General features: G+C 37.9%; 1 protein-coding gene across 2 annotated transcripts in view; it reads left to right on the top strand.

Annotated features, from left to right (window-relative positions):
* LOC135213682 (protein FAM114A2-like) overlaps positions 1 to 26,862 on the top strand; it is a 29,009-nt gene extending 2,147 nt beyond the window's left edge. The window contains exons 2-10 of one of the 2 annotated variants that reach the window (XM_064247759.1): positions 332 to 1,454; positions 12,452 to 12,728; positions 15,666 to 15,778; positions 16,009 to 16,137; positions 17,035 to 17,286; positions 18,786 to 18,896; positions 19,275 to 19,471; positions 20,427 to 20,550; positions 21,574 to 26,862. In XM_064247759.1, the coding sequence (XP_064103829.1) occupies positions 333 to 1,454; positions 12,452 to 12,728; positions 15,666 to 15,778; positions 16,009 to 16,137; positions 17,035 to 17,286; positions 18,786 to 18,896; positions 19,275 to 19,471; positions 20,427 to 20,550; positions 21,574 to 21,669 (2,421 nt within the window). In that variant the 5' untranslated portion in view covers position 332 and the 3' untranslated portion in view covers positions 21,670 to 26,862. Of the gene's footprint in view, positions 1 to 328; positions 1,455 to 12,451; positions 12,729 to 15,665; positions 15,779 to 16,008; positions 16,138 to 17,034; positions 17,287 to 18,785; positions 18,897 to 19,274; positions 19,472 to 20,426; positions 20,551 to 21,573 lie in introns of both variants that reach the window. The other variant, XM_064247758.1, reaches the window with a different exon arrangement.
* Positions 26,863 to 27,783: the final 921 nt, after the last annotated feature.

The raw sequence follows: 27,783 nt of genomic DNA, 5'->3' as shown, positions 1-27,783 counted from the left end.
CATTCATTAAATTATGTGGAGTTTCTTGTTCCTTCTGCTAAGATATATTGGCTGAAAGCAAAGCTTGAAACAAAGTAGAAGGATGGGGAAGTGTATTATGACTTTATTTGAAGGGTCACTCCTCACCTTTCTCAAAGCGCTGGTATTGTATTGTCTTTGTGAGTACATTTTTAGTCTGTTCACCATTTAGTTTTAACTAAGTTGATATAACAAAGCAATGGTTTGTATCTAAAACTTTAAATTGAACTTTATTTGTAGCCAAAGAGGTTTTGTTTTTTGTGTATTGTAGTTGATAAGTAGATTATCTTCATGATGTCCTATATTTCAGAAGAATGTCATCTGAAAGTGATGATGATTTCCAGTCTGCCGATGAAGGGTCAGAGCTAGAGGATTTTCAAAGTCCTCATCCCCAGCAACCTGCTTTACCCCAGCCAGTGAAGTCTGAAACAACATATTCATCTGCTGAAGATGAGGATGATGGGGAAGATGAGGAAATTCCACCACCCATCAAATCTGCAGAAAAAGAGTCATCTTTGGAACCACATGATCTTAAGGATAAGGATAAGGAAAGTGGTACATCGGAGGATACATCTTTAATAGGATCGCTGAGAAATTTAAGTCTTCAAGTGAATGAACAATTGACTCTTGGAAAAAGTTCTTTAAATACTGTAGATGATGAGAGAGAACATGAGGAATCAGATATGTCCGATGATGCAGAACCTCTGGAGTGCAGCTTTGAAACGTTTCCAACAGCTTTAACCAGTAATAGCACATATCAATCTGAAGACGTTGAAGGGAAAATTACTGACACTCATGTTGAAGATGGTGGAGATCAAGCAGAGGATCAGATGACTAATGCAAAGAGAACTACTGAGCCATTAAGTGCCTTAGATACATTTAAAGAAACAACAGAAAATACAGAAGTGACAAAGGATTTCAAGGAAATTCAAAATAAGAAATGTTTGCAAGAACTTAAAAACGAACAATCGGTGACAGTAAAGGAGTCAGTTCATGTTGTAGAAAAAGTAGTAGATGTGAAGTCTGAAGTTTCTGTGAGTGAATCTAAAGAGCTTGTCAGATCTGAAAGTCTGGAGGCAGTTTCATCAGAGAATGTTGACGAGAAAAATAAATCTGATGAATCACAGCCTGCATCTCAAAAATCTAAACCTATTAGAGAGTCAAAAATTGGCTTGAAAAAACCCAGAGAAAAGTTGGGAGAGCGACTAGGTGCCCGAAAGTTAGGTTCAAGAATAGAAAAGAAGCCAATGGAAGGTTTGGGCTGTGAAACTATCAAGCAAGTAGACCCATTTAGTGATGGGAAGTCTGTCACTCATTCAGGCCCTGAAGAGGTCAACGTCTCTTGTAAAATTGAAAAGTCAGAGGATAGTTTATGGGAACAAGAAGGCAGGTGGCAGCAAGCACAAAAGCCTAGTGATAGTCAGAATCAGAAAGTGGTAAGTAGGAAAATATAAAATTGTACAAAAATTATATGTACAGTGGTCCCCCCGTATTCGCGGGGAATGTGTACCAGATCCCCTGTGAATAGTTAGAACCCGCCATAATTGGAACCCCTATCAAAACGCTGAAAACGGCCTGTTTTGTTGGTTAAAACTTAAGAAAAACCTACTACAAAATTTTATACCTGGTTTCTTTAATAGTTTTATCACAAAAAGTGCATTTTATGATGAAATTGATAAAAAAAAAATCCTAGAATTTGAGGATATTTATCATAGAAAAATACAGCGAATAGGCGAATTTCCCGCGAATAAGGGGTAGATATGGTCCAGAGAGGAATCTGCGAATGCATGACTCTGCGAATGTGTGAGTCTGCGAATACGGGGCCCCCACTGTATATGTAATGTACTATAATTTGATTTGTTTGATTCTTTAGTTCAAAAAGAAGTACAGTTCAAATATAAGTTTTTTTATGTAGGTAATAACTGTGTTCATGCTGTGGATAAACCTCATAATCTTACATTTGCATTATCGCTCTTAATTGTGATAATCTTAAAGAGGGCTATCTGTTCCTGACTGAAGTTTTGTAATATTTTGCAGGTATGTACTGTATCCATGTTGCAAGGGGTAGCCCTGTGCCCACTTCTCTGTCATTTTTTGCTTTGCTAAGGAACAAAGTGAGAATTATGAAGGAGAGATCATGTTATGCTATAGTATGTATTGGGGGTAGTTGGCAAGGGATAAATTTTGGGAGTACCCCACCTTTTAAGGCCTTTAGAACAAATTGGTTGGGGTGAGTTTGAAGAGTGGTGGGAGTTGGTTATCAAGTTGGGTTTGGGTGAGATTATTGTGAAATGTGTACTATATGGTCCCTTGGTTGACTATGCAAATAAAGAAAGGGAATCCTTTTTTATATGTACAGGCAGTCCAGAACTCAGAGTAACAGTAGAAGCAGACAGAAAAATTGTTGATTTGGAGGAAGTGTGATTTACTTTGCTGTAGCTTTGATCTGATGGCAGAGTTTATTTGTTTTTTAGAGAGCAAGCTGGTTTATAACCTTTAGGATGGTCAGGAGAAAATGACAAATAGATATATTCATCTTAAATTTAAAAACTGCAAGGTTATACTTCTTGAGGTATTGGTGATTGATTGGCAGATGGGGACAACAGGAAGAAATAGAATTGTTGTCTAGAATCCAGTATTTGAGATTGCGACTGAGTGGTGGTGACTATATTGGAGAGGAGAGCTTGGGAAAGTCCACTAGAAGCAAGCCCACATATCACAGTCCACTTGGTGGCATTAGGATTTGTTTTAAAGAAAAACTTAAAGGAACAGAATACGTATCATGAGGACATTTTCAAGCAAGCAAAGAAGTGATTGAAAAGAGCTGTAATGAGGCAGTCAGGGATTTCTCCCAGATCAAGATGACAGGTGATGCAATTAGCATAAGGCAAAGAAAAGATAGAACAAGTAATTTGAAGACACTTGAATGAGAAGACTCAAGGGCTGTGCTTGAGGTAATAACACCTACAATAAGCATAGGAAAGTAAAAGTAATAGTGAAAAGATGAAAATTAGAAGGGACTGAATTTCACTAGGGGTAAAGAAAAGCCAGTGGGAAGAATGAATGGATTTTCTGTGGAATCTATGCTAAAGATTGGGTAATGATAATAGTAATGCATGGACAGAAAGTGCGTACAATACTTACACTGTACAGGGAAAATGGATACTTCCATAAACATGAAGGAATGGGAAAGTATTTTGGACAGGAGACTCAGAAATGAAATAACAATAGGACATGAACACTTCAGTTTCGTAGTAGGCGGAGGGACAACAATGAAATTGTGAGAAGTGATGGGAAAAAGATAAGGACTGGAGAGTACTGCATGTGTTTGTTGTAGACCGAGAGACACCTATGATAGTGCTATGCTAGGAGCTTTGTAGATGTATGAGAGAAAAGGGAGTACCAGAAAAATATGCAATAATTGTTTGAGACTGGTCATGAGGGAATAGAAACACTTGCTTGGAGTGTTGTGGGCTTGATCAACAAATTTTTTTTCAATTAGTATCCTGCTCCGGGGATATTTTTGCGCTTATGTCTCTCTTATCTGGTTATTGGTGAGATTTCCTTTGAAATAATGAATCAGTCATCATGATGCATACTTCTTGTACATATTTAGTAGTCAAGCGGGAGTAAGGAGAAGTAGAGAGGAAATATCAAGGTTGAAGTACCAAAGAGAGAGGGACCAAAGAACAATAAAGTTAGTGAAACAGTTAAGGTGAGAGTAATGTATCAGAGAAAATAGATTAAAATGGTGTAACTGGGATGAGTTCTGTTTGAAATAAGGATCCTGTGATTACTAGGCTTGTGTGAAAGACGTTTTTGTGTAATGAAAACAAACTTATTTGATAAAATTTTGTTTTCCTCTTGTGTAGCTAGCAAATGAGGCTCCCTTGCAGGAGAAAGAGCAGAAGTATCATGATGCTACTATTTATTAACTGTAATTTCTATTTTCATACATGCAACTTACCCGGCAGATATATACATAGCTAAGACTCCGTCGTCCCCGACAGAAATTCAAATTTCGCGCCACTCGCTACAGGTAGGTCAGGTGATCTACCGGCCTGCCCTGGGCGGCAGGACTAGGAAACCATCCCCGTTTTCTATCATATTTTCTCTGTCGCCGGTGGTATCAACATTGTTGTTATTACCTCCTGACTTAGATTCATTTTTCAACCTTTGATCAACGTTTTTCGGCTTTTTGGTGACGTATTTGGATCGTGTTTTGGCATTCGCTACTTTGGACTGTTTTTGGAATAACTCTTTGAGAGTTTTAGCGCCACGTCGGAAGGGACGTGACGCTTCCAATTAAGAAGTCTCGTCCTCTGTCACCTGTTCAATGAGAAGCGTCATACAGACGGGAAACGGCTAAACGTCTTACACAAACGTCTAGTTCGAGAGCGAGAACAGGTGCTTACGAGAGTGTCGTAACGCCAGAGAGACGTAAGACGTCTTTTAGACGCGAAGCATCATTGGAAAAGGAGCATAGACATGACGCTCCGTCCATTATGACGCCAAGTAGGACGCCTTTGGAGAGCGGAGCGTCTTCCAGGCGCGAAGCGTCATCGAGACGTCAGCAAAAGACGTCATCCATGACGCTTGGCGAACGGGAAGCGTCATGTAAGCGGAAGCGTCTTCTAAAAATTCTAGAGAAGCCGAAGCCTATGACGCCTTCAAAGACTATTAGAGCGGGAAAGAGGAAGGAGTATCATTCCCTTAGCCCCTCTCCTATTAGGAGTTTGTCTCCTCAAGAAGACGAACGTTCGGAAAGGAGAGCGGAGAAGCATGTGGATCCCGAGTTAGAGGAAAACTCGGATGACGAATATAGTGGAAGGGAAGGTCTCTCTAACTATAAGGTGTTGACTACCCTACTACTGGAGGAGTACGGAGACGAGTTGACTCCTGCCGCTCCTCCTTCTCCGCGCTCGCTCTTTTCCAGTACTAAGACGAAGAAGCCTTCGTCTTTTCTCAAAATGAAACCTACCATATCGATGAAAAGAGCTTTACATTCCTTAGGACTCTTGGATGAAGTCTAAGAAAGACTTAGTAAGGACAGTCTTCTGTATGCCTCCAGCAAGATTGGCTGGGAAAAGAGGCGTTTGGTATCAGACGGGAGAGAATATGGGTATTGCTCTCCCTTCTACAACCGAGACAGATTTTTCGACTTTGGTTGACGCTTCAAGGCGTCCAAGTCTCAATTCTGCACGGATTACATGGGGTATTTCGGAACTGGATCATCTCCTCAAGGGACTCTTTCGTGTATTGGAAGTTTTTAACTTCTTAGATTGGTCCCTTGGGGTGATGTCCAAGAAAGCACATGATTCGGAAGGAATCGAACCTGAAGCCCTATTATGCATATTGTCTTGTATTGACAAGGCGGTACAGGATGGATCTTTTGAAATAACCTCTTTGTTTGGAGCAGGTCTTTTAAAGAAAAGGACTGTATATGCGCCCCTTCTTAACTAAGGCAGTCTCACATGCTCAGAGAGCAGCACTTCTATATGCTCTACTCTGACTTTTTGTTCCTTCTCCAGTTAGTAAAGGACATTGCGCATTCTTTACTGAGAAGGCAACTCAGGATCTGCTGACGCAGTCAGCAAGAAAGAAGAAACCTGTTTCGGCATCGGACAAGAAAGGACCCAGTACAACGGTGCAGCCCTTTCGAGGTGTTCCGACCTCCAGACCTTCCACAAGGAGGAAGGCTCAAGAGAAGAGAGGTAGATCTGCTTTTCGTCCCTTTAAGAAAGGAAAATGAAGATTCTCTCCTCCAAGCACCAGTAGGTGCCAGGCTCCTGGGATTTGTGGAAGCCTGGACACTGATAAAGGCAGACGCGTCATCTTTGGCGATCTTAAGGAAGGGATATCGTATCCCTTTCCTGAACACTCCTCCCTTAACCTCAATACCAAGGGAACTATCAGCCAAATACAAGGATCCTGTGCTGAGGATACTCTTCGATCGATGGTGGAGCAAATGTGGGACAAGAGAGCGATAGAATTGGTACGGGATCAACGCTCCCCGGGGTTTTACAATCGCCTTTTTCTGGTGGCGAAAGCCTCGGGAGGCTGGAGACCAGTACTGGACGTCAGCTCTCTGAATAAATTTGTTCAGAAGGAGAAGTTCTCCATGGAGACTTCTGCTTCAGTCATGGCGTCATTACGTCAGGGAGATTGGATGGTGTCTTTAGATCTCCAGGACGCCTACTTTCACGTCCCGATCCACCCTTCATCGAAGAAGTAACCTCCGTTCATGACGTGGTAAGGATCTTCAGTTCAGAGCCTTGTGTTTTCGGCCTGTCCACAGCTCCTCAGGTCTTCACAAGCCTGATGAAGAATGTGGCGAGGTTTCTTCACCTCAAAGGAGTGAATGTCTCGATGTATCTGGACGACTGGCTCATCAGGGCCAGATCGGAGAGACAGTGCTTGGAGGACCTAAAGTTAACTCTCGATTTAATCAAGCGTTGGGATTGCTTGTGAACCTCGAGAAGTCTCAGCTGACCCCCAGACAAGACCTAGTCTATCTGGGGATTCGGATGGATTTCTCGGGGTTTTCGAGTTTTTCCTTCGCAAGAGAGAATCGCAAAAGGTTTGCGAATAGTCTCTCTCTTCTTAGAGAAGCAACAAACGTCAGCGAGGGAATGGTTGAGCCTTCTGGGGACGCTTTCCTCGCTACAACAATTCGTCCCTCTAGGAAGACTGCATGTACGTCCTCTTCAATTCTTCCTCAAGAGGTCTTGGAGCTGGAAAACCGGACAACTGTCGGACGTTTTTCCCATTCCAGTGGAGATAAAGTCGCACCTACAGTGGTGGTTGCTCCCTCTGGAAGAGAACGATGGGATCTCTCTAAGAACACAGAACCCAGACCTAGTGTTGTTCTCCGACGCGTCGGAGAGAGGTTGGGGAGCGACATTAGGCTCAGAGGAAGTGTCAGGCACCTGGGAACCAGCACAGGTGTCTTGGCACATAAACTGCAAAGAGCTCTTCGCCGTACATCTGGCCTTGAAGAGCCTGGAACCGCTGGTGTCAAACAAGGTAGTGCAAGTAAACGTGGACAACACCACCGCACTTGCCTACATTCGGAAACAGGGAGGGACGCACTCCTCGTTCCTTTACGAGCTCACGAGAAGATCTTATACTTTGGACGTCTCACAGGAACATCTCCCTGCTGACAAGGTTCGTACAGGGAGTAAGGAATGTGAGGGCGGACAGGCTCAGCAGGAGGAACCAGGTCCTTCATACAGAATGGACACTACACGAGGAAGTGTGTCTCGATCTCTGGTCTCTGTGGGGAAACTCTCATGTGATCTCGTTTCGAACATTCATTCAAAAGGCTCCCAGTGTTTTGCTCGGTCGTGGAAGATCCAAGAGCAATATGGTGGACGCCTTCCTGCTAAACTGGTCTCGAGTAGACGTTTTATGCTTTTCCCCCATTCAAAATCCTGGGGTTAGTAATGAAAAAGTTTGCGGCGTCAAAGGAGACGAGGATGACGTTAATAGCCCCCTTTTGGCCGGCCCAGGAATGGTTCACGGAGGTAGTAGAGTGGATCGTAGACTTTCCAAGATCCCTACCAAGAAGGACGGATCTTCTCAGACCAAACACACTTCAAGAGGTTACCATCAAAAACCTCCCCCGCTCTCGCTCTGACTGCCTTTCGACTATCGAAAGACTTGTCAGAGCGAGAGGCTTTTCTTTTTCTCGCGAAGTGGCAAGCGCGATCGCGAGAGCACGCAGAACCTCCACTACGAAAGTATACCAGTCGAAGTGGGAGGTATTTAGAAGGTGGTGTAGATCCAAGAAGTTGTCCTCCTCCTCTACCTCTATAGCGGAAATTGCTGATTTCTTGCTATTCCTGAGAGTAAAATCTCATCTAGCCGTATCCACAATAAAGGGATACAGAAGTATGCTCTCGGCTGTATTCAGGAACAGAGGATTAGATCTGGCAAATAACAAAGATCTTCACGATCTCATAAGATCTTTTGGAGACTTCAAAGTCTAAGGAACCAGTACCTCCGAACTGGAACCTGGACGTAGTCCTCAAATATCTGTCATCGGATAGATTCGAACCTCCTCATCTGGCATCGTTTAGAGACATAACTAGAAAATGCCTATTCCTATTATCTTTAGTTTAGCTACGGCAAAGAGAATTAGTGAATTACAAGCTCTGCAGGATAAAGTAGGATTCAAGGGAGACTCGGCTGTTTGCTCGTTTAAGACCCTGTTTTTAAGCGAAAAAAGAAAAACGAGAATCCCACGAATCCCTGGCCTAAGTCATTCGAAGTCAAAGGAATGTCGAGTCTCGTAGGCAGAGAAGCAGAGAGGTCTCTATGCCCTGTTAGAGCGCTGAAGTTCTACCTTCAGAGAAAGCGTCAGTTGGGAGGCTCTAGACAAGGTCTTTGGTGCGCGGTAAAAGACCCCACAAGACTGATGTCCAAGAATGCTCTGGCGTTCTTTGTAAGAAACGTCATTACGGACGCTCATAAGGTCTGTCCTGACGAACAGTTACAACTACTGAGAGTAAAAGCTCATGAAGTAAGAGCGGTTGCGACGTCTCTCTCGTTTTATAAGAATATGTCGCTTAAAAACATCATAGATACGACATATTAGAGATGCAACTCAGTATTTGCATCTCATTACTTGAAAGACGTGCGTGTGACGTATGAGAAGTGTTTTTCTCTAGGTCCTATCGTATCGGCAGATACGATTCTGGGTACGGGAGCCGACACCAATCCTTAAATGTATATACTGTTCTTCTTTTTGGATATGGTCGAGAGTCTCTTCGAACAATGGAGGACTTAGGCTCGCACGGGCGGCCGTCTATGTTGTTCAGTAAGAGAATTCTTGTCATATCCAATTAGTTGGGTATAATTTTTTTTTTGAAAATTATGTATGTGTGCGTAGTGGTTTTTGAGTTACGGTTGTTGTGACGAGTTCGGGGATAACTCGTAACAATCCTTAGTTCTAACATATGGTTAGGATCAGGTGGTCGGGATTGGTTGTGTGCTCCTTCATAAGGTGTATTGTCATATAAGTGGATCAGCACCCATTGACAAAGTCCTTTTAGGCTCTGCCGAGTAAGTGGATAAGACCCCAATCGGCAGACCCACAAGAACTCTTGGCCATAGATCACATATCTCGCTAAAGTTTCTTGAGGTGATGCAGACTACTGGGCAAACACCCACGAAGTCTACCACCTATCAGGTAGGAACCAAGGTTTTATTTATACCTACAACATATGTTGTTTACCTGTCTATTCCATATAGTAGCTGTCTCTTACCCTCCACCGAAAGGTGCCAATCAGCTATGTATATATCTGACAGGTAAGTTGATTGTATGAAAATGATATTGTTATGTTACAATAAAGTTTCATACATACTTACCTGGCAGATATATACAATTAAAGGCCCACCCAGCCTCCCCGCAGGAGACAGGTGGAAGAGAGAAAATATGATAGAAAACGGGGATGGTTCCTAGTCCTGCCGCCCAGGGCAGGCCGGTAGATCACCTGACCTACCTGTAGCGAGTGGCGCGAAATTTGAATTTCTGTCGGGGACGACGGAGTCTTAGCTATGTATATATCTGCCAGGTAAGTATGTATGAAACTTTATTGTAACATAACAATATCATTTTTATACATGCAACTTACCCGGCAGATATATACTTAGCTATAGGGTCCGGCTTACGACGTTCCGAGGTTACGACGCTTTTTCTTAAATATTCATTGAAAAATCCGCCCTGGGTTATGACGCTTGTTCCGAGGTTACGACGCTGACGCTTCCGACGCTCCGAGTTTACGACGCTTTTAAAAAACACATACTATGATAAGATAAGAATCCTTTATAGTTTAGCAGTTTCTCTCTCTCTCTCTCTCTCTCTCTCTCTCTCTCTCTCTCTCTCTCTCTCTCTCTCTCTCTCTCTCTCTCTCTTTGTATTTTCCAATGAAAATAATCACTATAATTCTCTCTCTCTCTCTCTCTCTCTCTCTCTCTCTCTCTCTCTCTCTCTCTCTCTCTCTCTCTCTACTACAAAGATGTATGTTTTTTAGTATGATAAATAAATGATTTACTATTTTCAAATATAATATTTAATTTATACAGCAATAATATCAATTCATTAAAGAAAATACCATAGTGAATTATTAAGATTTTAGCTTATATTTAAAAAATTATGGAAGAATGAAGGAAATCCCAGTCTTCCTCAAGTAACTTCCAGTAACCTTTTCTCAAGATTCAGGTACTAAAACTGTCAGATATATCAAGTTCTGTGACAGCCAGGAGGGGGAAAATTTGGGGGAAGAGCTGCAGTGTTGCAATCACGTGGTCCTGACATTTTCCCCCCTCTATCTCTCTCTCTCTCTCTCTCTCATTTACTGAGACTCGAGATTTTTTATGTACTTGTACTATTTGTTTTTAATACTTTCAAATAATAATAATAACTGTAATTACAAAATTCATATGTGATAGTATTTTAAAGAAATACAATACGTACTAATCTATCCATGTCACTTTTAATTAAGGTTAACTCTCTCTCTCTCTCTCTCTCTCTCTCTCTCTCTCTCTCTCTCTCTCTCTCTCTCTCTCTCTTTTGCCACACAAGAAGCGTTATAAGTATTTTTTGAGAGAACAGAGAGAGATAAACACACACTCTCTTCTCTCTCTCTCTCTCTCTCTCTCTCTCTCTCTCTCTCTCTCTCTCTCTCTTTTACCGAGATGAAAGAATTTTTATGGTACTAGTATGTAAAATGTTTATTGATAATTTCAGTTATTTAATATAATAATAACAATAAAACTTTAATTACAAAATTCATAATGGTCGTATTTTAAAGAGATGAAAATGACCTTTCCATTTCACTTGTAAGGATAATTCCTCTTTCTTACTGAGATGAGAGAATTTTTACGGTAGATGCACGTGTTTATTATATTTTCAAATAATAATAATAATAATAATAATAATAGAAGTAGTAATAATACGATAACTAATTTCAAAAGAAAATTCTTCCCTTTGTCTTTTTCTGTATCAATTTCCCCACCTCAACTCGAGTGACACTGAGCTTAACAATGCCATACAATGGTCAACGAATTTAATGGTTTTATGTAATCTCTCTCTCTCTCTCTTACTGAGTTGAGATCATTTTCATGGACGTGTATGTAATAAGTTTATCATTAATATTTTCCAATAATAATACTATAAGTACAAAATTCATATCTGAGTATTTTAAATACAATAATCATTCCATTTCTCTCTTTTAAATACTGTAAGGACAACTCTCTCTCTCTCTCTCTCTCTCTCTCTCTCTCTCTCTCTCTCTCTCTCTCTCTCTCTCTCTCTCCACAAGATACTTGTCATACATTTGGTGTTTCTATTTCTTCCTTTTATCTCTCTCGCTCTCAGCAAAAGAATTATAGAACAGACAAACATTAACATGCACAGTCCTCTCTCTCTCTTCTCTGGAGAAATATATGTATTTATGGGAGGGGGAAAAAGTTGCCTACAGACATTCATTTCAATCTATTGAAACCGTAAGGAGTTATTTCTCTCTCTCTCTCTCTCTCTCTTGTATTTTAATGAAAATATACAGTAATTTGTGAATACACAGTGTTGCACATGAAAAAAGTAAATTAGTGATAATTTTAGAGATACGGCCCTAAGAAAAATTGCAAATTAGTAGTGAAATTTTCCCTGTGGACATGTTTTCAAGAACGTCGTTCCGGCTTACGAACGATTTCGGGTTACGACGCGTCTTAAGAACGGAACCCCCGTCGTAACCCGGGGACCGCCTATATCTGCCAGGTAAGTATGTATAAAACTTCATTGTATCTTAACAATATCATTTTCCCTAAATTTTTTGTGTATAAGTACGTACATAAGAGGAATGTTAACCAGTCTATCAGAATGTTCATTTGAGGAGAACATGAGTCTTTAAATACAGAAATTATCGTGATGATGATTTCCAGTTGGGTGAATTTTTGCTACACTGAGTATTAATTATTTTAACCAGACCATGATGAGTTAAAATGTTAAATCTTAAAGAAATGGTTGTAGACTGATGAATATTGCATCTGGAGGGCTCATGAGTCAGCTGCCTTCCTCCTGGTTTGTTTTCTGGTACAAGTAAAATTAAAGTGTGTTTATGAATTATTGGGACGTATAGTTAATGAAATAATTTTGGGCATTGTAGCTTTGTAGACCTCACACTTTTATTGATAGTACAGTGTACTGAACTTACAATAAAAGCAGACAGAATCAAGATGTGGAAAACTTTGGCTGATGAATTAAGAGCATCAGTTACCGGTTTAGTCTTTCCCATCATTTAACCAGTACTCTCTCCAATTTTAATATTCATTCAGGACTCTGTCTAACCCTTACTAATTAAGGCTCAAGTGAAGCAAGAGGATTTATCCATGATGCAGATGATTTATTTTAATATTTGTATGTTTTTAGGATGAAAGTAAAGAAAATGGCAGTGATTGGGGCAGCTCTTGGGGTAACTGGGGGACAACCCTGATCAGTGCAGCTTCCACGTTATCTCAGGAAGTTGGCCGGGGGGTTGGTACTCTTATGGATACTGTTGAAGGTAGTTTGGGAGTTCCAGACCCGGAGACACTGGCAAAAGAAGTAGCTGAACGAGAGAAAGAGTACAAGTCACATGTGAAGGTACAAGAACAAACCAGAGACAAAAATGAAAATGATTCAGTAGATGAAACAAACAAAAGTAGAGGTAAGTTGTGTTTTTTTTTATTGTCCTCTAACTATGCATAGAAATGCAAGCATTTGAGTCGAGCTGTTTGCTTCTCTGTGGTGCAAATGAATGTACCATTCAAAAGTAAAGAAACCTGCTTGGTTAAATTAAATGTTATCAGTAGAACTTCAGCTATCTTTTGCCATTTAGAGACTATGATTGTGTTTTTTAATTTACTTTTCCTGCTTAGTCTACCCTGTGTTCATTTGCCTTAGTACAGGCAGTCCCCGAGTTACGACGGGGGTTCCGTTCTTGAGACGCGTTGTAACCCGAAAATCGTCGTAAGCCAGAACATCATCAAAAATCCTAAGAAAACCTTACTTTTAATGCTTTGGGTGCATTGAAAACTATGTAAACTGCATTCTTATTGCATTTTTCATCAAAAAAAACCTTCAAATATTGATTATTTTGCATTTTTGGTGTCATATTTCTTCTGCCAGATCAGCATTGTAGGCATTGTAACCCTGGAACATGCGTCGTAACCCTGGAAATAATTTCTGATGAATATAATTGAAAAGCGCCTTAACCTCGGAACGTCGTAAGCCGAACCCGTCGTAATCCGGGTACTGCCTGTATTCTGTTTTTTAATTACAAACCCATCCGTAACATAGTTCATGCATTGTCTGAAATTTCAGAGACAGCATTCCATTGTAGATGAAAATATATCAAGTGGTATAGGTAGGGTGGGGCAAGAATGTTCTGTCCTGTAGGTCCCCCTATTGGTTCACTGGATTGCTATTTGTTTCATTTTATTTTTTTTCACTGCATTGTCTAATTTTAGCATTTTTCCTTGCCATTGATAGCAAGACCTCAGCTTGGCATTAGTATCATTATATTTTCCTATGATCAAATTTTTGATGTGCAACATTTTCAAATAGATCTCTTACATTGAATGTTAAGGGGATATACTAGCTAAAAATGGGAAAATCTGAACTAATTTATGCTTTTATGAAAAACTCCTGTCTCTTTGTGTGGCATTCACATATCTCTGTACAAAGAATTTTATCATAATTCAGCTTAGTTTTAGTTATTAGGTATTTTTTAACCTAAACTCAAATTATGAACCTGTGATGCGTGTAAGTTTGTGTAATGCATTGTTCAGCATAGTAAAGTACAATACGTAATTTATTTGCGATGAATCTTACCTACTGTTAAAGATAGCTTATGTCTCTTGTACCGACAGACAAGTCGGCATTCAAACAAAAGATTGAATGGGTTCCCAGATAACTGTCTAGTACACCTGTTCTCCACCAGATGAATTTCAAATGTTTGCTGCTATCGCAATATTGTACATTTATTTTTCTAGGATGCCTCCGTTGATTTTTTATGAGATACGCACTGTTTGTGCAGACTGCAAGTGTAATCTGAGAACAGACATAAATAAGTAGGGATTCTTAAAGGACTTTCTTATAGGATGAGAAGGGAAGCTGATAGATTGCGAAAGCAGTTAATTAAATTAGGTCAGGTGTTACGGACCAAGATCCACTCAGGTTCTTTATTATAATAAACAAAAAGGATTCAACACCATCAGCTAAAACTCGGGATGCGAATATGGAAAGAAACTCAAACAGAACAGAAGTTTATTTACAAGCTTATTAACAAAGATAAATGCAGAATGGTATCTACATAACAAAATTAAATCTGACAATATGTAAAATGGGGAAACAGCTGGCCAGTTTTGCAGCTGCCGAAATCAGTGCTCAAAGCGAGGGCTTCACAAAAAGGGACAGTAGAAACTTCAGACGGCTTTTTGACTACGTACTGCCGGAAGAAATGCCTTAGTCTTGAAACTTGAAGGCCGGTTACTCCTCAGAACCGCTAGTAGGACGTTTCTTCTCTGAAAGGGTTACTCGATGTCGGGATCTCTCTCTCTCTCTCCGACTATGAACTGCGGACTTTACTTGTTTCCATTCACACTCTCTCTCGTGCGTCCTCTTCCTCTCTTATCCTTCGTCTCTTTCTTCCTCTCTTATCTCTGATGATCTCTCTGATGATCTGATCCTACTTCCTCAGGGTCATATATATATTATATGTCAATCTTGGGGCGGGGCTGGAGAGGGCAGAGCTTAACCAGCGAACGTCATTGTCTCTCGACAGGAACTTTTTAGAAGGATCTAGGCGAAATGTTACATCATAATACGCAGCATTTCTAATGACAGCTGCACGCTGGAGTTCCACAACACACCTGAGTATTCTCGAACAATCATGAGAACAGATGCCTCCAACACGTATGGAATTCCTCCTAGCTGCAGACCTACTCGAAGAAGATGCATTTTCCTTTCCTTTAATATATGTTTCTTTGCTATAGAGCAATTGCCATGACATCAGGCTATCAACTTGTCATTTCTCCCCCTTCTCCAGGTCCATCGTTTGTAGTTATCCATACTCAGTTTAGGCTTTTCCTTTGCTAATACTTTAGTTAGTACTGGGACTTCCACTTTAGCTCCAACTTCTGATCCCCTTTCGGTTCAAGAATAGCTTATGTATTGAGAATTTAGAACAATAACAGATCTTATTTTGATCAGAAGTTCAGAACAAAGTTTGCCTGAATTTGCTACTGTATACTATGTATTTCTCCTTTCATATCAATCAAATCCTTTTGAGGAACCCCAGTTGAGTCCAGAAATAGGCTTTGGTAGTTTTCATAAGCAGAATTTTAGTGCTGTGATATTTTAGCAAGAGAAGTACGTAATAATCAGGGGCTTACAGACCATTTCTTGAGCATGATCATCCTCGTTAATGGTAGTGTTCTTGGAGTAAGAGCTTTATCAGTTCAGTCATTGCGCTAGAAATAAAAAAAAATCCATAATTTTTATCATATAATATACTATATGATTCTTGATTTTATTTTAGAAGATTTATGATATGTGTTTTGACAGCTTAAGAGACAGTACTTGAGTATTTTTGGTTTTTCAGATAAAAACACTGATGAGGGGAATACCAGGACAGATTTTGGCCTGGTTGGGTTTTCTTCCCTTGGGTCATTAGTATCGGGAGTCTCAGGTGTTTTTGAAACTGCCAGCAACAAGGTAATTCATGAGCCTTTGGAGTCCTAACTTCTTAAGGGAAAAACCAAGGTAGTGTTTGATTATGAGATGAATGCTTACAGTCAATGATTATTTTTGAGACTCATCATATTTTCATGTTAGTGGAGGTTGTTTTTGGTACAAAACTAATGCTTCAAAATTTGGATGGCTGATTTTGCTTTATATTCATGAGATTAATTTTACACCTTTAATTAATCAATGTATTTTAACAGGTCTTGATGGGAGGTTTGGATACCTTGGAGGTGATTGGACGTAAAGCAATGGATGTCATTCAAGAAGGTGATCCTGGATTGAGAAAGAAAAGAGCCTTCCTTGCAAATGCAAAACCTAATTTATCAGCGGTAAACTTTATGTTGTTGTATACGTGTACTGAACTGTGACTATAATAGATAAGTTTGCAACATCTGTACACATATTTTAGTTATTTTAGAAACGTTTCAGTAGAGCCAATTAAGTATGTATACATTGAACCCTGTTTGCGGATTACAGGTTTGTTTCGCCACACTCCTTTTTATCATACAGTATATATTGTATTACTTTTCTGTATGAGGAAATTTCCAATACTCCCTCGCTCATAATTTCAGTACTGCTCTCCTAAACCAATTCATACACAAGAGATGATTGCCTACTTTCTCCCTCACTTTGTTCTTGAGCAGTCTTTGGCTTCTTTACTTTTATAGCTGCTGTTGTCCAACCAAGATCCCACTCTTTTGCCTTTGTGTGTGTGTGTGTGTGTGTGTCTAGATCTTTCCTTCCCTCTAGAATACCAGGGAAGCTATATACCACCTTTCGTACAAGTCATTGCAAATATAATTGTCCTTATCTGTTTCATTCCGGTTTCCCCAAATTTTCTCACGCGTTTCCTACTATAGTAATACACATACCCTCTTTCCAACCCCGGTCCTCTGTTTCTTACTATGGTAATACGTATACCCTCTTTCCAACCCCATTGAGGACTGAAGTAACATGATGAAGTAGTGAGTAGGGGGGACCTCCTCTATTGATGGGTTACTCACCTTGGAGATTGATATAAGCTATTCTCTCAGGATTGACTGTCTCACATTTATACTGGCATTCTTGTAAAATAGGGGTTTGTATTTATGAAGCAAAAATAATGTTATATTCATGATTTTTTGCTCAGTTCTTGTTACTTAATTAGAAGACCAGTATCAAGGTTTAGCTTGGGTTTGAAATAACCAAAGCGTAGTATATAGAATAATGGTGAATTTTTTTTATAGGCCTTACAGGAGGCCCGGCATCGAGCAGCAGAAGAAGAAAAACACCAACAGGAAGGAGGCTATGGAAAAGATGGCAAGATTTCACAACATAAAGCTACTTTTGACCAAGCTTGGGAAACCACTGAAGGCTGTGTTCATATTGAAGCACTTTCTTTAGTAGCAAGACAGTGCGAATCCAAAATGTCATCCATGTTGCAGAGTATGCCTCACTATCTCACAGAAAGAATCCAGTCTGCAAATGCTGATATTAGGGTAATATCATAAGTTTTTTTTTAGATTTTTTGCAAAAATCAGCTGTAACTGTTTAAATAAAGTTATCAACAATTTTGATGGGAATTGCATAGTGCAGAGTTGCTATCCATTGAAAAAATACAGTTGACTACACAGGAAGTTAGTAAAGAACAGTGTTTAGAAAGATGGCATGTTTGCTTTGCCCTTTCATTGTTACTGATGTCTGTCACTGTTGACAGAACGGCTTTCAAGTACTCAAGAGAAGTTGAGGGTTTCATTATGTTATTTTAAAACAATTGATATGTATTTGTAATATAGGACTGGAATCGAATCATAACTAGTCATTTCTGTATGCAACAAAAAATTGGTAATCTCATAGCTTTTATAACCTTGACATTGTTTCTTTACTAGTATGAATTCTTAGTCCTTCACTAATTGGGTGGCATTAACTCAAAAGTATTGGTATCTTTCCACTGCAACCCATTTTCTCTAAAAGAAAAAAAATCGTACTACTGAACTTTGTTACAGTTCTCCATAAGTACTGACACCCTGATAAAGCCCAAATTTCCTTTACAGCTGACCCATTCAGCCGTATTAATGGGGGATGTTATCAGACCCACCCACCCTTATAAGAATGCTTATTTTGTTAGTTCAAACTCATGAAAAATCCACTAAAAATGCTTTTAGTACCTGGATTTTTTAATAGTTTTATCACAAAAAGTGCATTTCATCATGAGATTGATATGAAAATTCAGTAATTTGTGGATATTTCTAATAAAAAAATACTGCAAATACATGAATTTCCCACAAATAATGGGTATATAAGGTCCATAGAGAAATCCGCAAATCCAGAGCCCGCGAATAGCGGGGGTCAACTGTATATTTGTTCATTATGTTTGAAGTGTTCCTCTCAACTTCTCCCCCGTCCTTTCCCTTCTATACCATGGGAGGTTTCCTCTCACAATCTCTTAATTCTGCTTCAAAGCAGTCTGCTTTTCTTCTCTTGTAGTATCCCATCACCAACCACATCTCGCCTTGTGTCCTTTGCCGCACATTCCTCCTTATCTAACCGTTTTACAAACAAGGTACACTAACAGGATACCAGGATATTTTAGCTGATAATACAGTTGTATACTATTGCTCCCAGATTTTTTTTATGAGAGTGTAGCATCAAGTGCCATGCATACTCCATATGGTTTGGTGGATATACTATATGTTAGATAGGTGATTCAAACATATTAAGGAGGAAGGTGCTTTGCTACACTGGGCTTTCTCATTTATTAATTTATCCTAAAGTGAAAAACAAGAATTTGAATAACTTTTCTGGTAGTTGCCTTTTATTAAGTAAGAGTATAGTATGATCTTTGCACTCATTTTAATTATGTAAAGGAATTCAATATCATGTATGTTGATTTAGAGTAGAGGAGTAGTAGCCTTCTTACTTAATATGTGACCTATTAAAAATCTTGTTGATGTCACAGTTAAAAATCTAATTATCATTATTACTGAATTACTTACAGAATGCATGTGAACTAGAAGAGGAATGTACGCTGGAAGATGATTTCATTTCCCGTGTAGAAGATATCATGCCCCTGACAGGTTTGCCAGTTCAGCCGCAAAAAATTTGTAATGTGAGTTCTTCATTTGTTTTTGGGTAATATTTTTGAAGATCAGTGGAATAGTTTTTAATACTACATTGCGTCCTGGTTATCTTGACACAGTTGTTTATAAAATCCATGCTGAATTTATTTCAAAATGAATATTTCCTTCAGTAGTATCAGTTCTAAATAAAGTGTCCTTTGTACTATTCTTGCTTTTAATAACAAGCACCAATTTAATCTTAGCAATTCAGAATCAGACTAAACAAGGTTTAATTCATAGGCACTGTTCATGCATAGGCACATTTAAATTGTGTATTGTATAAAGTGGCACATTTGTAATACTGCCCAAGGTTTCTTCATACATGTATGGTATATATTGTGCTGCTGATCATCTCTCTCTACTCCTAGGCATGGAGGTCTCTTGAGGAAACTGTGTCGTTAATTAAGGAAGCTGATGTTGTTGATGGACCAACAGCTGAGCAAGAACTGTTTATGGCTTTGGCAGCTCTTGTGGCGCAGCTTGCTGCTGTTCTCCATAAAGGAGCTGAATTGGCTCTTATCACTCCAGGAGCAGATCCTATCAATGTTGCATCGCAGTTCAAAGAGTGAGTCCTATCTTAACAGTTCAGTTAAAATATGAGGATATGTTGTATTTTTAGTCGGTACACAAATGTTAAATTGTTGTTTGGCACTTTCAGATTTGTTGATGAATATATTTCTGGTAATGGGTAGTTCCCAAAATATAATTTTCAAAAATTTGCTATGATTATTTTTATAATGTTATCCTAGCATTTGTTGCAGTAATAATTTTACTAGGACCTACTTGTTGAATACCATAAACCAGAGCCTCAGTGGTGTGGTCGGTATGATGTTGGTGTACCACCTCAGTGGCCGTGAGTTCGATTCTCAGGAATTCCATTGAGGTGTGAGCGATGTGTATTTCTGGTGATAGAAGTTCACTCTCGACGTGGTTCGGAAGTCACGTAAAGCCATTGGTCCCGTTGCTGAATAACCACTGGTTCCATGCAACGTAAAAACACCATACAAACAAACAAGAAAGATACCATAAACCTTTAGTAACATTCTTCCTCAAAACTTCATCCCTAATCTGACTTTTTGTGCAGTCCATGCTATTAGGCAGTTTTTTGAGAAAAAAATAGCATACAGTAAACCAGCAAATTGTTTGTGGTCATAGTGTAAGCCAATCACCAAATACTGCCCAGTCTGATACCACACTTACATCTGCCAACCCCCTTCCGGCTGCTGCCTTGTTAGACAACTCAGTCATCTGCTGAGAAGTGTTGACATCAAAGTGACAGCTCAGGCCATTGACAATGCCTGATAGTGTAGACATGGTTTTAAATAGATGTTTAAAATATTTAGTGTTGTACAGTTGTTAGATGTTTAATCTAAAAAAAAAAAAGATTGATTTGCAAATGTCAGCAATGTTCATGGATTTGATTTTGCAGACTATATTACTTTCATACAAGTCAGTTTATATCAACTAAATTTTTTTACTTGTTTATATTTATATTCAGTATATAATATTTGTTTTCACAGACTCAGCAGTGCCATGTGTGGTGGGATAGAAAATACAGCAGATAATGTTTGTGGTATAATCACTACAGGAACCTCTGCTGCTGATCCACAGATCAATAACACTATTACCAACATTTATTTACAAGTAAGTTATGAGAGGAATAGACAGATTTTGCACCACAGGCTCTTTTTCTGTTACAAAATGACAAATTTTTAAAAACAATTTGTATTTTTCATAGCTAACAAACCTGAGGTCTTAACAATAGGATAATTTTCAAGTGCCTAGCTGGAACCAGTTAAACAATCAGAGATTGCAAGGCAAGGAATCTGCGGAATCTGGCAACGCATGCATATGTTGGGTGATAGCTGGTCAAAGACCGCACAACCCACACCATCATGTTAATCTTTTTCTAACTGCCTTGGGGAGTGTCACAGTTTGCATGTAGTAAAATGACTGATTTGAATTGGAAATGATTGCCATGGTGTAATTGATCCAAGCTAAAAAATCATTATTTCTGCGGTCGTAGTGGTAAAAGCTAATTGTGTAAGTGTTGGCACTTGCTATATATCATCCAATATCTTTTACTGCTCCATTACAATTGGTTTTATTTTTTATTTTTTAAGTGATAATCGGTTCTTTTGGCCTCAGCTGTGTTGCCTTATTCATTTACTTTTTATGTTCCCCTTTTATCCTTCTCACTTAATTTTTTTTAACTTGAGCTTGACCATTGTCTCTCTAATTTTTGTTCAAGAGCAAATCCTTTGAGTGAGACCTACGAGGGTCTGGCGGTTGCATGAAATTACAGTACATACAGTAGGTAGAAAAATAAGTTAATTTGTCAGAGATTAGATTCAATATTTTAGATGTATGGTACTTTTTTTAAAAAGGAAATGAACCTCCTAATTTATGTGGCCATTCCTGTATTTCCCCCTTGTTTTCTCCCCCTAATAATCAAGTTTCTTGGTTATCAGAAGTCTCAGTTTTATTTGGATATTTACTTGACCTTCAGATATCTTTAATACTACAATACAGTATTTGATTTGAAGAGTGAATTGCATTCATTAATCTAATTCTTTTCATGTTATAATTTCAAGTATCCAATAAACAAATATGCAGTATTTAATTTGAATTACATCCTGATTACTATTAATTATCTTTATTTTTCAGTCAGCAAATGGTAACAGCTATATACGACAGTGCATGACACATCTAACTTCAGTGTTGCAGTACTCCAACACAAAGCAAATGGCAGCTGATTTGTAGGAACTTATGTTACTGGAAAGTTTTTTCTGAAATTCTTTAAATGTCCATTTTCTGTATTAATGACTGTGAATTGTTATACTTAAAAGTATTGTGGCCTCGTCACTGGGGAAAAAGGATGATATTGATGAAAGTATTATATTTAAAGGAAGTGAGCTTTGAATATGAGGAAAAAATGTGGAATATGTTGAACATTTTATTGTTTCAGAAAAAGTGAAGAGGAAATTTAAAATACTGAAGATTTATCATGATTATTGCATTATAATTTTGGACAAGAAGAAATAACTGGCATCCATGTCACACAAACATAATATAGTTTCAACTTCCTGGAGAGAGAATTTTTATTTAGATCACAAGTTGATGGCAAATGGTGTGACATACATAATTTTGATACGAGGAAAGTGTCCATGTGACGTTCATACATGTTGCTCTTGGTTGAATGGAATGTACACTACCTGCCCTCCTTTCCTTTGTCTTCAAGTTGTTAAAGTTAGGCATAAGCTCTTGTCAGTAGGTATTTTTTTATTTACTTTTGAGTAGCACAAACCGAGTTAGTTTGCTTCTGATAATTTAACTGTTTCCTGCCATAGTTTAAAATTTATTTGTTTATGCAACAGGCCTAAAGGGAAATCATAAAAGAGGATACAGAAAAACTCAAGAGGAGTAACTAATATGCACTATACGTACAGGATATGGCAATTACATTAGTGTATGTGCCCTGGCTGTATCATATACAGCCTGTCAAATGTAAATATCAATATCACACTTACCTCTTTTCTTCAGGTACATCTACCTATAGCATTCATTTCCAGTGCAATTATTATTGTTGTAAGGCTACAATACTGTAGCTCTTAGCAAAAAAAAAAACTCACTTTGCTGTTCTTGTTTACATTTGTATATTGAGTAATTTAGCCTTTTGTGGTTCTTAATGTCATCTTCCATTTTTTATCAGTTTAAAAGATATGAGCCATTCTGTTGCCTCCTGGATGACTTACAGGCATAGCCAATTCCATGTCAAATATTAGCTGGTAAAAGTTGCAGTTGAGAAGACATTCTGGTGATTATATTAGGGTTTAGAGCCACTGCATAAGCTCCCATTTTGTCTTATTTTATGTCAGGTTCTGTGGCCTTTGTCATTACTCTTGACCTTTTTTTGTATAAAGTTGCTATAAATATTTTCATTATGCCAAGAACATCTGTGTGCCTCTGAATATTTTTTAGTCTTCATACAATCTGCCATGTCTTTCCTAAGCCAACACAAATGGCTGGAAGTAGGTTACAGTACCTGCCTTTTGCTCTACTAATGTCTGTTGGCTTAGTTTTTTCCATTTGGCTCTGTAGTGGTGATTCAAAAGTTTCTTTTCTCAAGTCTAGGTCATAATGCTTGCTGAAACCATCCTCAATGTAGGTGCAGAGTTGACAGAATGAACTGCCTTACATACTTGTTATGGTCTTATCTTTAACAGATAGTATGCACTGTAATATGATAAATTCTATCCTCTGGACTTCTGACAGTGTCTGTTTCCCACATGCTAAACATGCTCATTCCAGACTGTTAATTTTGGTGTAATCTTGAGCTTGTTTAATTAATAAGTTTTAAGTCTAGAACTTGCTTTAGCTTCTTCAGCTTCCTGAACTTTAACAGCTTTTTGCTTTTCCCAAACCAGTGGAGAATGTTTTAACTGTTGTTGAATGTTAGAAGTGATTTAGCCATGAAGATGGGGATAAGATAACTGTTATATAGTGCCAGGCAGAAGTGGTGTACTAAGCCTAAAATAAGGCACTTCCTTGGTTCATATTCAAATGGAAGCTATAGTTATGGAATATGTACTCTCGTTCTCTTGGTGGAGGCTTCTGTGACTACAAAATATGTCCTCTGATGTGTTCATACTTCAGTATGTTAGCAGTACTCAGAAAAGTTTATCTCTAGAGACCATGGGTCAACTCCTCTAAGTAGGTGGGAAGTTATGGGAAATTGGGGAGAAACTCGAGGAAATGGAGCATACACCATTTCCATACATATTTTAAACATGGCAAAAAACTTCCATTAGAAACACATTTACTTTGTAATTAGGGATCATAGTTTGGTATAGTACTGTAGGAAGAAAGGTAAATCAATTGCATATTTATGTAAATTATAAAGATCACTGATATCAAGACAATAACCCAAGAAGTTAAAAATGCATCCTAGGCAGCTGAATAGACAGTGAAACAGCACTTTTCAGTATATTACTATGCAGTCTATAAATTGCCAATAGTTTCATTGCAGTTATCAGACATATCCGTGAAAAGGGAAGAAGTATGCATAGGGATATACCATACAGACAGTAAAGTTTGAAATAACTTTTTTTGATCAAGAACCAAAGCTTTAGTAATTATTTTTTGTTAAAATTATAAATTTTACCCATTGAAACAGTTATCACATCATTTAAACTGTATTTTATGTTTATTACAGAATCAACATTGGTCTTATAAATACATAGAAATTACACCATAGCGCAGTAGTATTGTGAAAATTGTATAAATCTAAGCACTGATTTCTTTTTGACGATTTTTTTATGGATAGAAATTTTAAAATTAAATTTCACTGCTATCAAGAAACAGTCACACTAGCTGAAATGCTTTTTGTTTAGCTGCTTGACTGAGCAAAGTCGATAACATTGATTGTGGTTAGTTCAGTACTTGGAAGGGTGACCACCATAGTTAGCACCTGTGACCATACTTAGATCACAGAAATGATCAAATGGTGTCATTCTGTGCTTTAGAGTGAAAGGCTCACCACTTCTGAAGTCTCCCTCTATGATCATGCCATCCTAAAACAGGATACAAAGCGACTGAAACTCTTAATGTGTAAAATAATAAACAATTTGAATTATGCAACAGACCTTAAGTCTGGTGTTCCTGGCTGTGAGTAACAAGGATCAGATGCGAGAGGAATAAGTGTGCGTGCATTTAGAACTCCCATATACATTACTTGAGATTTCCATTTGGATTACCTCTATAATATCTTATGTAGTAGATAAATCAAAGCTAGCCTGAGGTTTTGGTTTGTCATACTGTACCTATATTTTAGTTTTACTATGGCAAGTTTCATAAATTTTTATACACATTACTGTACTAGATTTGTCATTCTACACAGACCTTTACAGCTTACATTATATATTTTCTTAATGCATGAAACTAAGAAGAAACGGTCAATACATCCAATTTAAACATTCTTCAATGTTAACAGCTACCAAAGAAGTTAGTGGAAGGTACTGAAACCATATTGTGATATTTTAATCTTATCTCCTATGAAAGAGGTTGTACTATAAGCCAGTACATAGTATACATTTAGCACTGCTGTAGTTTAGCAATATTAATCGAAGCACGAGCATACCTTTCACTGCCTTAAAAACACAGTACCTTGCACAACTTGTTGGTACTACTTTATTTTTGTTTCTATTATGTAGTAAGAACCATACATTATTTGCCTTTTTTATAGGAGAGTAAGGAAAATGTGAATATTTTTCTCTATATTTTTAAGACTTTTTCATTAGTATTAGGATATGGTTTTAAAGAAGGTAGAAAATACAGGAAATTATGCATTTTGATATTAGTAGAGTGGATGATTAATAATTTTACTCATAAGAATAAAGTAATTAAAGAATTACAGTAATAGTATTGTACTTCCTATGTTAACATTAGCTCACAATAAACTGCGAGAATATGTTTACTTGTGGCTAAATCTTTGTTTTTAATGCTCTCTATTGTAAGTTTTTAATTAAAGTCTTCATGAAGTTTCTCTTGCCCAAACTAAAACTTGAAATAAATAGGTGTAGAAAAGGGAAACTCACTTGAATTTTATAAATATTATAAGAGGGCTAATTTTCTTTCGTACTTGGCACTATTTTGGTTTAAAGTTCATGGTTTTCTATAGGGAATTGTTAATAAAATGCAGTAAACAATAGAAATTTTGTTGGTATGTTCGACCCCCGGTATTCATGGGGATGTGCAAATACTTAAAAAAAAACCTCTAAAAATGCTTATTCCTGTGTATTTTAATGGTATTATCTCAAAAAGTGCATTTAGTCATGAAAATGATAGGAAAATACAGTAATTAGTGAATATTTCTGTGAAAAATACCACAAATAGGTGAATTCTTTGCAAAAAAGGTGTACTATATATATGTTCCATACAGAAAGCCACGAATCGGTGAGTCTGCGAATCTGGAACCGGGAATAGGCGTGGGTCAGCTGTATGTAAATTCTTATTGTGTTTTGTCCAAATCAGGAATAATTATGAAATATCTAGCTTGTGAAAGGCTCGGTGCAGTGTAGCTTGTCATGAAGATTTGAAAATTGTTGAAGGTCCTGTATCAGATTATTGGATGGCAAGTTCCGGCTTCTAAGCTGGAATACTGAGAATTTTCATCGTCGTCATCACCATTGTCTTCCATCTTCTCTTAACAATAGCAGTTAGAGCAATGATGATGATGTTCATGTGGAGTACAGGCAGTCCTCGGTTCATGGCGATCCTGTTTTATGGCGCTAGAGAAGCGCTGCCATAAAATCCGAGATTTATGGTGCCATAACTGGGCTGAGTTTCGGTTATCGGCGTCATAAGGTGCCGACAATGGAGTGGTATGGGGCCATAGCATAACTAACAGAAGCGCCATTAATGGAATTTGTCCCCATAAGACCCATAAATCGCCGAGAACAGAACCCTCGCCGATAACCGAGGACTGCCTGCACATTGTATCATTATAACGTTATTACTGTTAATTTCCAGTGTTAATGTTACCATATCAGCATTACTATTAATAATAGTGGTATAAATCTATTAAAAAATAATAATGAAGATTTCTACTAGATGAAATTTCCTAGCATAATGTTTCAGTCTTAATCTCATAACCAATGCCAAACCTAGTATTGATGCCTTGGCTAGATAATGTTGTTAGTGGTGGAATAACAGTCATAATAATTTAATCTGTTTTGTTCATTTGATGTACAACGAAGTAGAATATTAATCTCCTAAATTTGATTAGAGGGTAGATGTTACTGCAGATAAATGCATGTTTTTATTAGGCATATAAAGTGTACTGTATTTGTTTTACCTTATAAAAACAGGAAATAGCTGCTTTTTTGAAATTTGTAAATACTAAAGATTATTACATTCGATAAATATGTAAATTGAATATTTTATATATTATGGTAATTTGGTTTGCTTTTCTTTTCCATCAAAGAAATATCAATTTGTTTTAGGTCAAATCCATTACTTATATGTAGCCATATTGTCCATTTTGATTGTCGTGAAATATTTCAAGACAAAGTTCAATTGATGGTAGCAAAAGACAGCAGCTTTTTAGATACAGTACTTAGCATTCAGATTCATCATGTCTTGGGACTCTTGGCAGATATTAAGTTTCATGTTGCAAGTCTTTGGATGGTGAGTTTCTTGTTTTGCCTAATTAGCAGTACCATAATATATGGCCTGCCCCACCCAAAACCCGTATCCCCAAGGGGCCCCCTTACCATTGGATAGAGTTCCAAGGTAAATTACAGGTCAATTAGCAACTAAAATAGTAAAGAATGTGTCAGTTTTTCGAGGAAATACCCAACGTTCGACTACAACTTAGATTTGCCCAAGAAAATAAATGGTAAGAGCCAACTTTGGTGGCAAAGTACGAAGAGTAGTAAATGATAAATGATAAGCAATTAAAAAAATACTTGGATCACAATGGAAACTATAGAGATGTACTACTACCAAGGTAAATAGGTTATAGAAGCCACCATGATATTCGATTATATTTAGCACCCAAGAAAGATATTAATAGAAGCCAGCTAATCTCTTAGCACCTGAAAGTAGACATTGACAAACCAACTAATCCTTATAATTATCACCTGAAAGATGTTTTACAACATCCAGTAAAGACGAACTGACAATAAAAACATAAAAAACAAATGAAAAACATGTTTTGCTGAGCCTTTTACATCGGAAGACACGACGGGGAACAACAAAACTAAAAAAAAAATGCATTCATAATTGATGTCCGGCATCGCGTGACGTCGTTTTGTAATGGAGGGAGCGTTTTCTGCGATATCAGTGAATCATTAATCAATTGAGACATTCACGTGA

This window comes from Macrobrachium nipponense, chromosome 43 (genome assembly GCF_015104395.2).
Source record: "Macrobrachium nipponense isolate FS-2020 chromosome 43, ASM1510439v2, whole genome shotgun sequence".
Classification (NCBI taxonomy): domain Eukaryota; kingdom Metazoa; phylum Arthropoda; class Malacostraca; order Decapoda; family Palaemonidae; genus Macrobrachium; species Macrobrachium nipponense.
The sequence above is the reverse complement of the archived record's forward strand: the minus strand, read 5'-3'. Positions and strand labels throughout refer to the sequence as shown.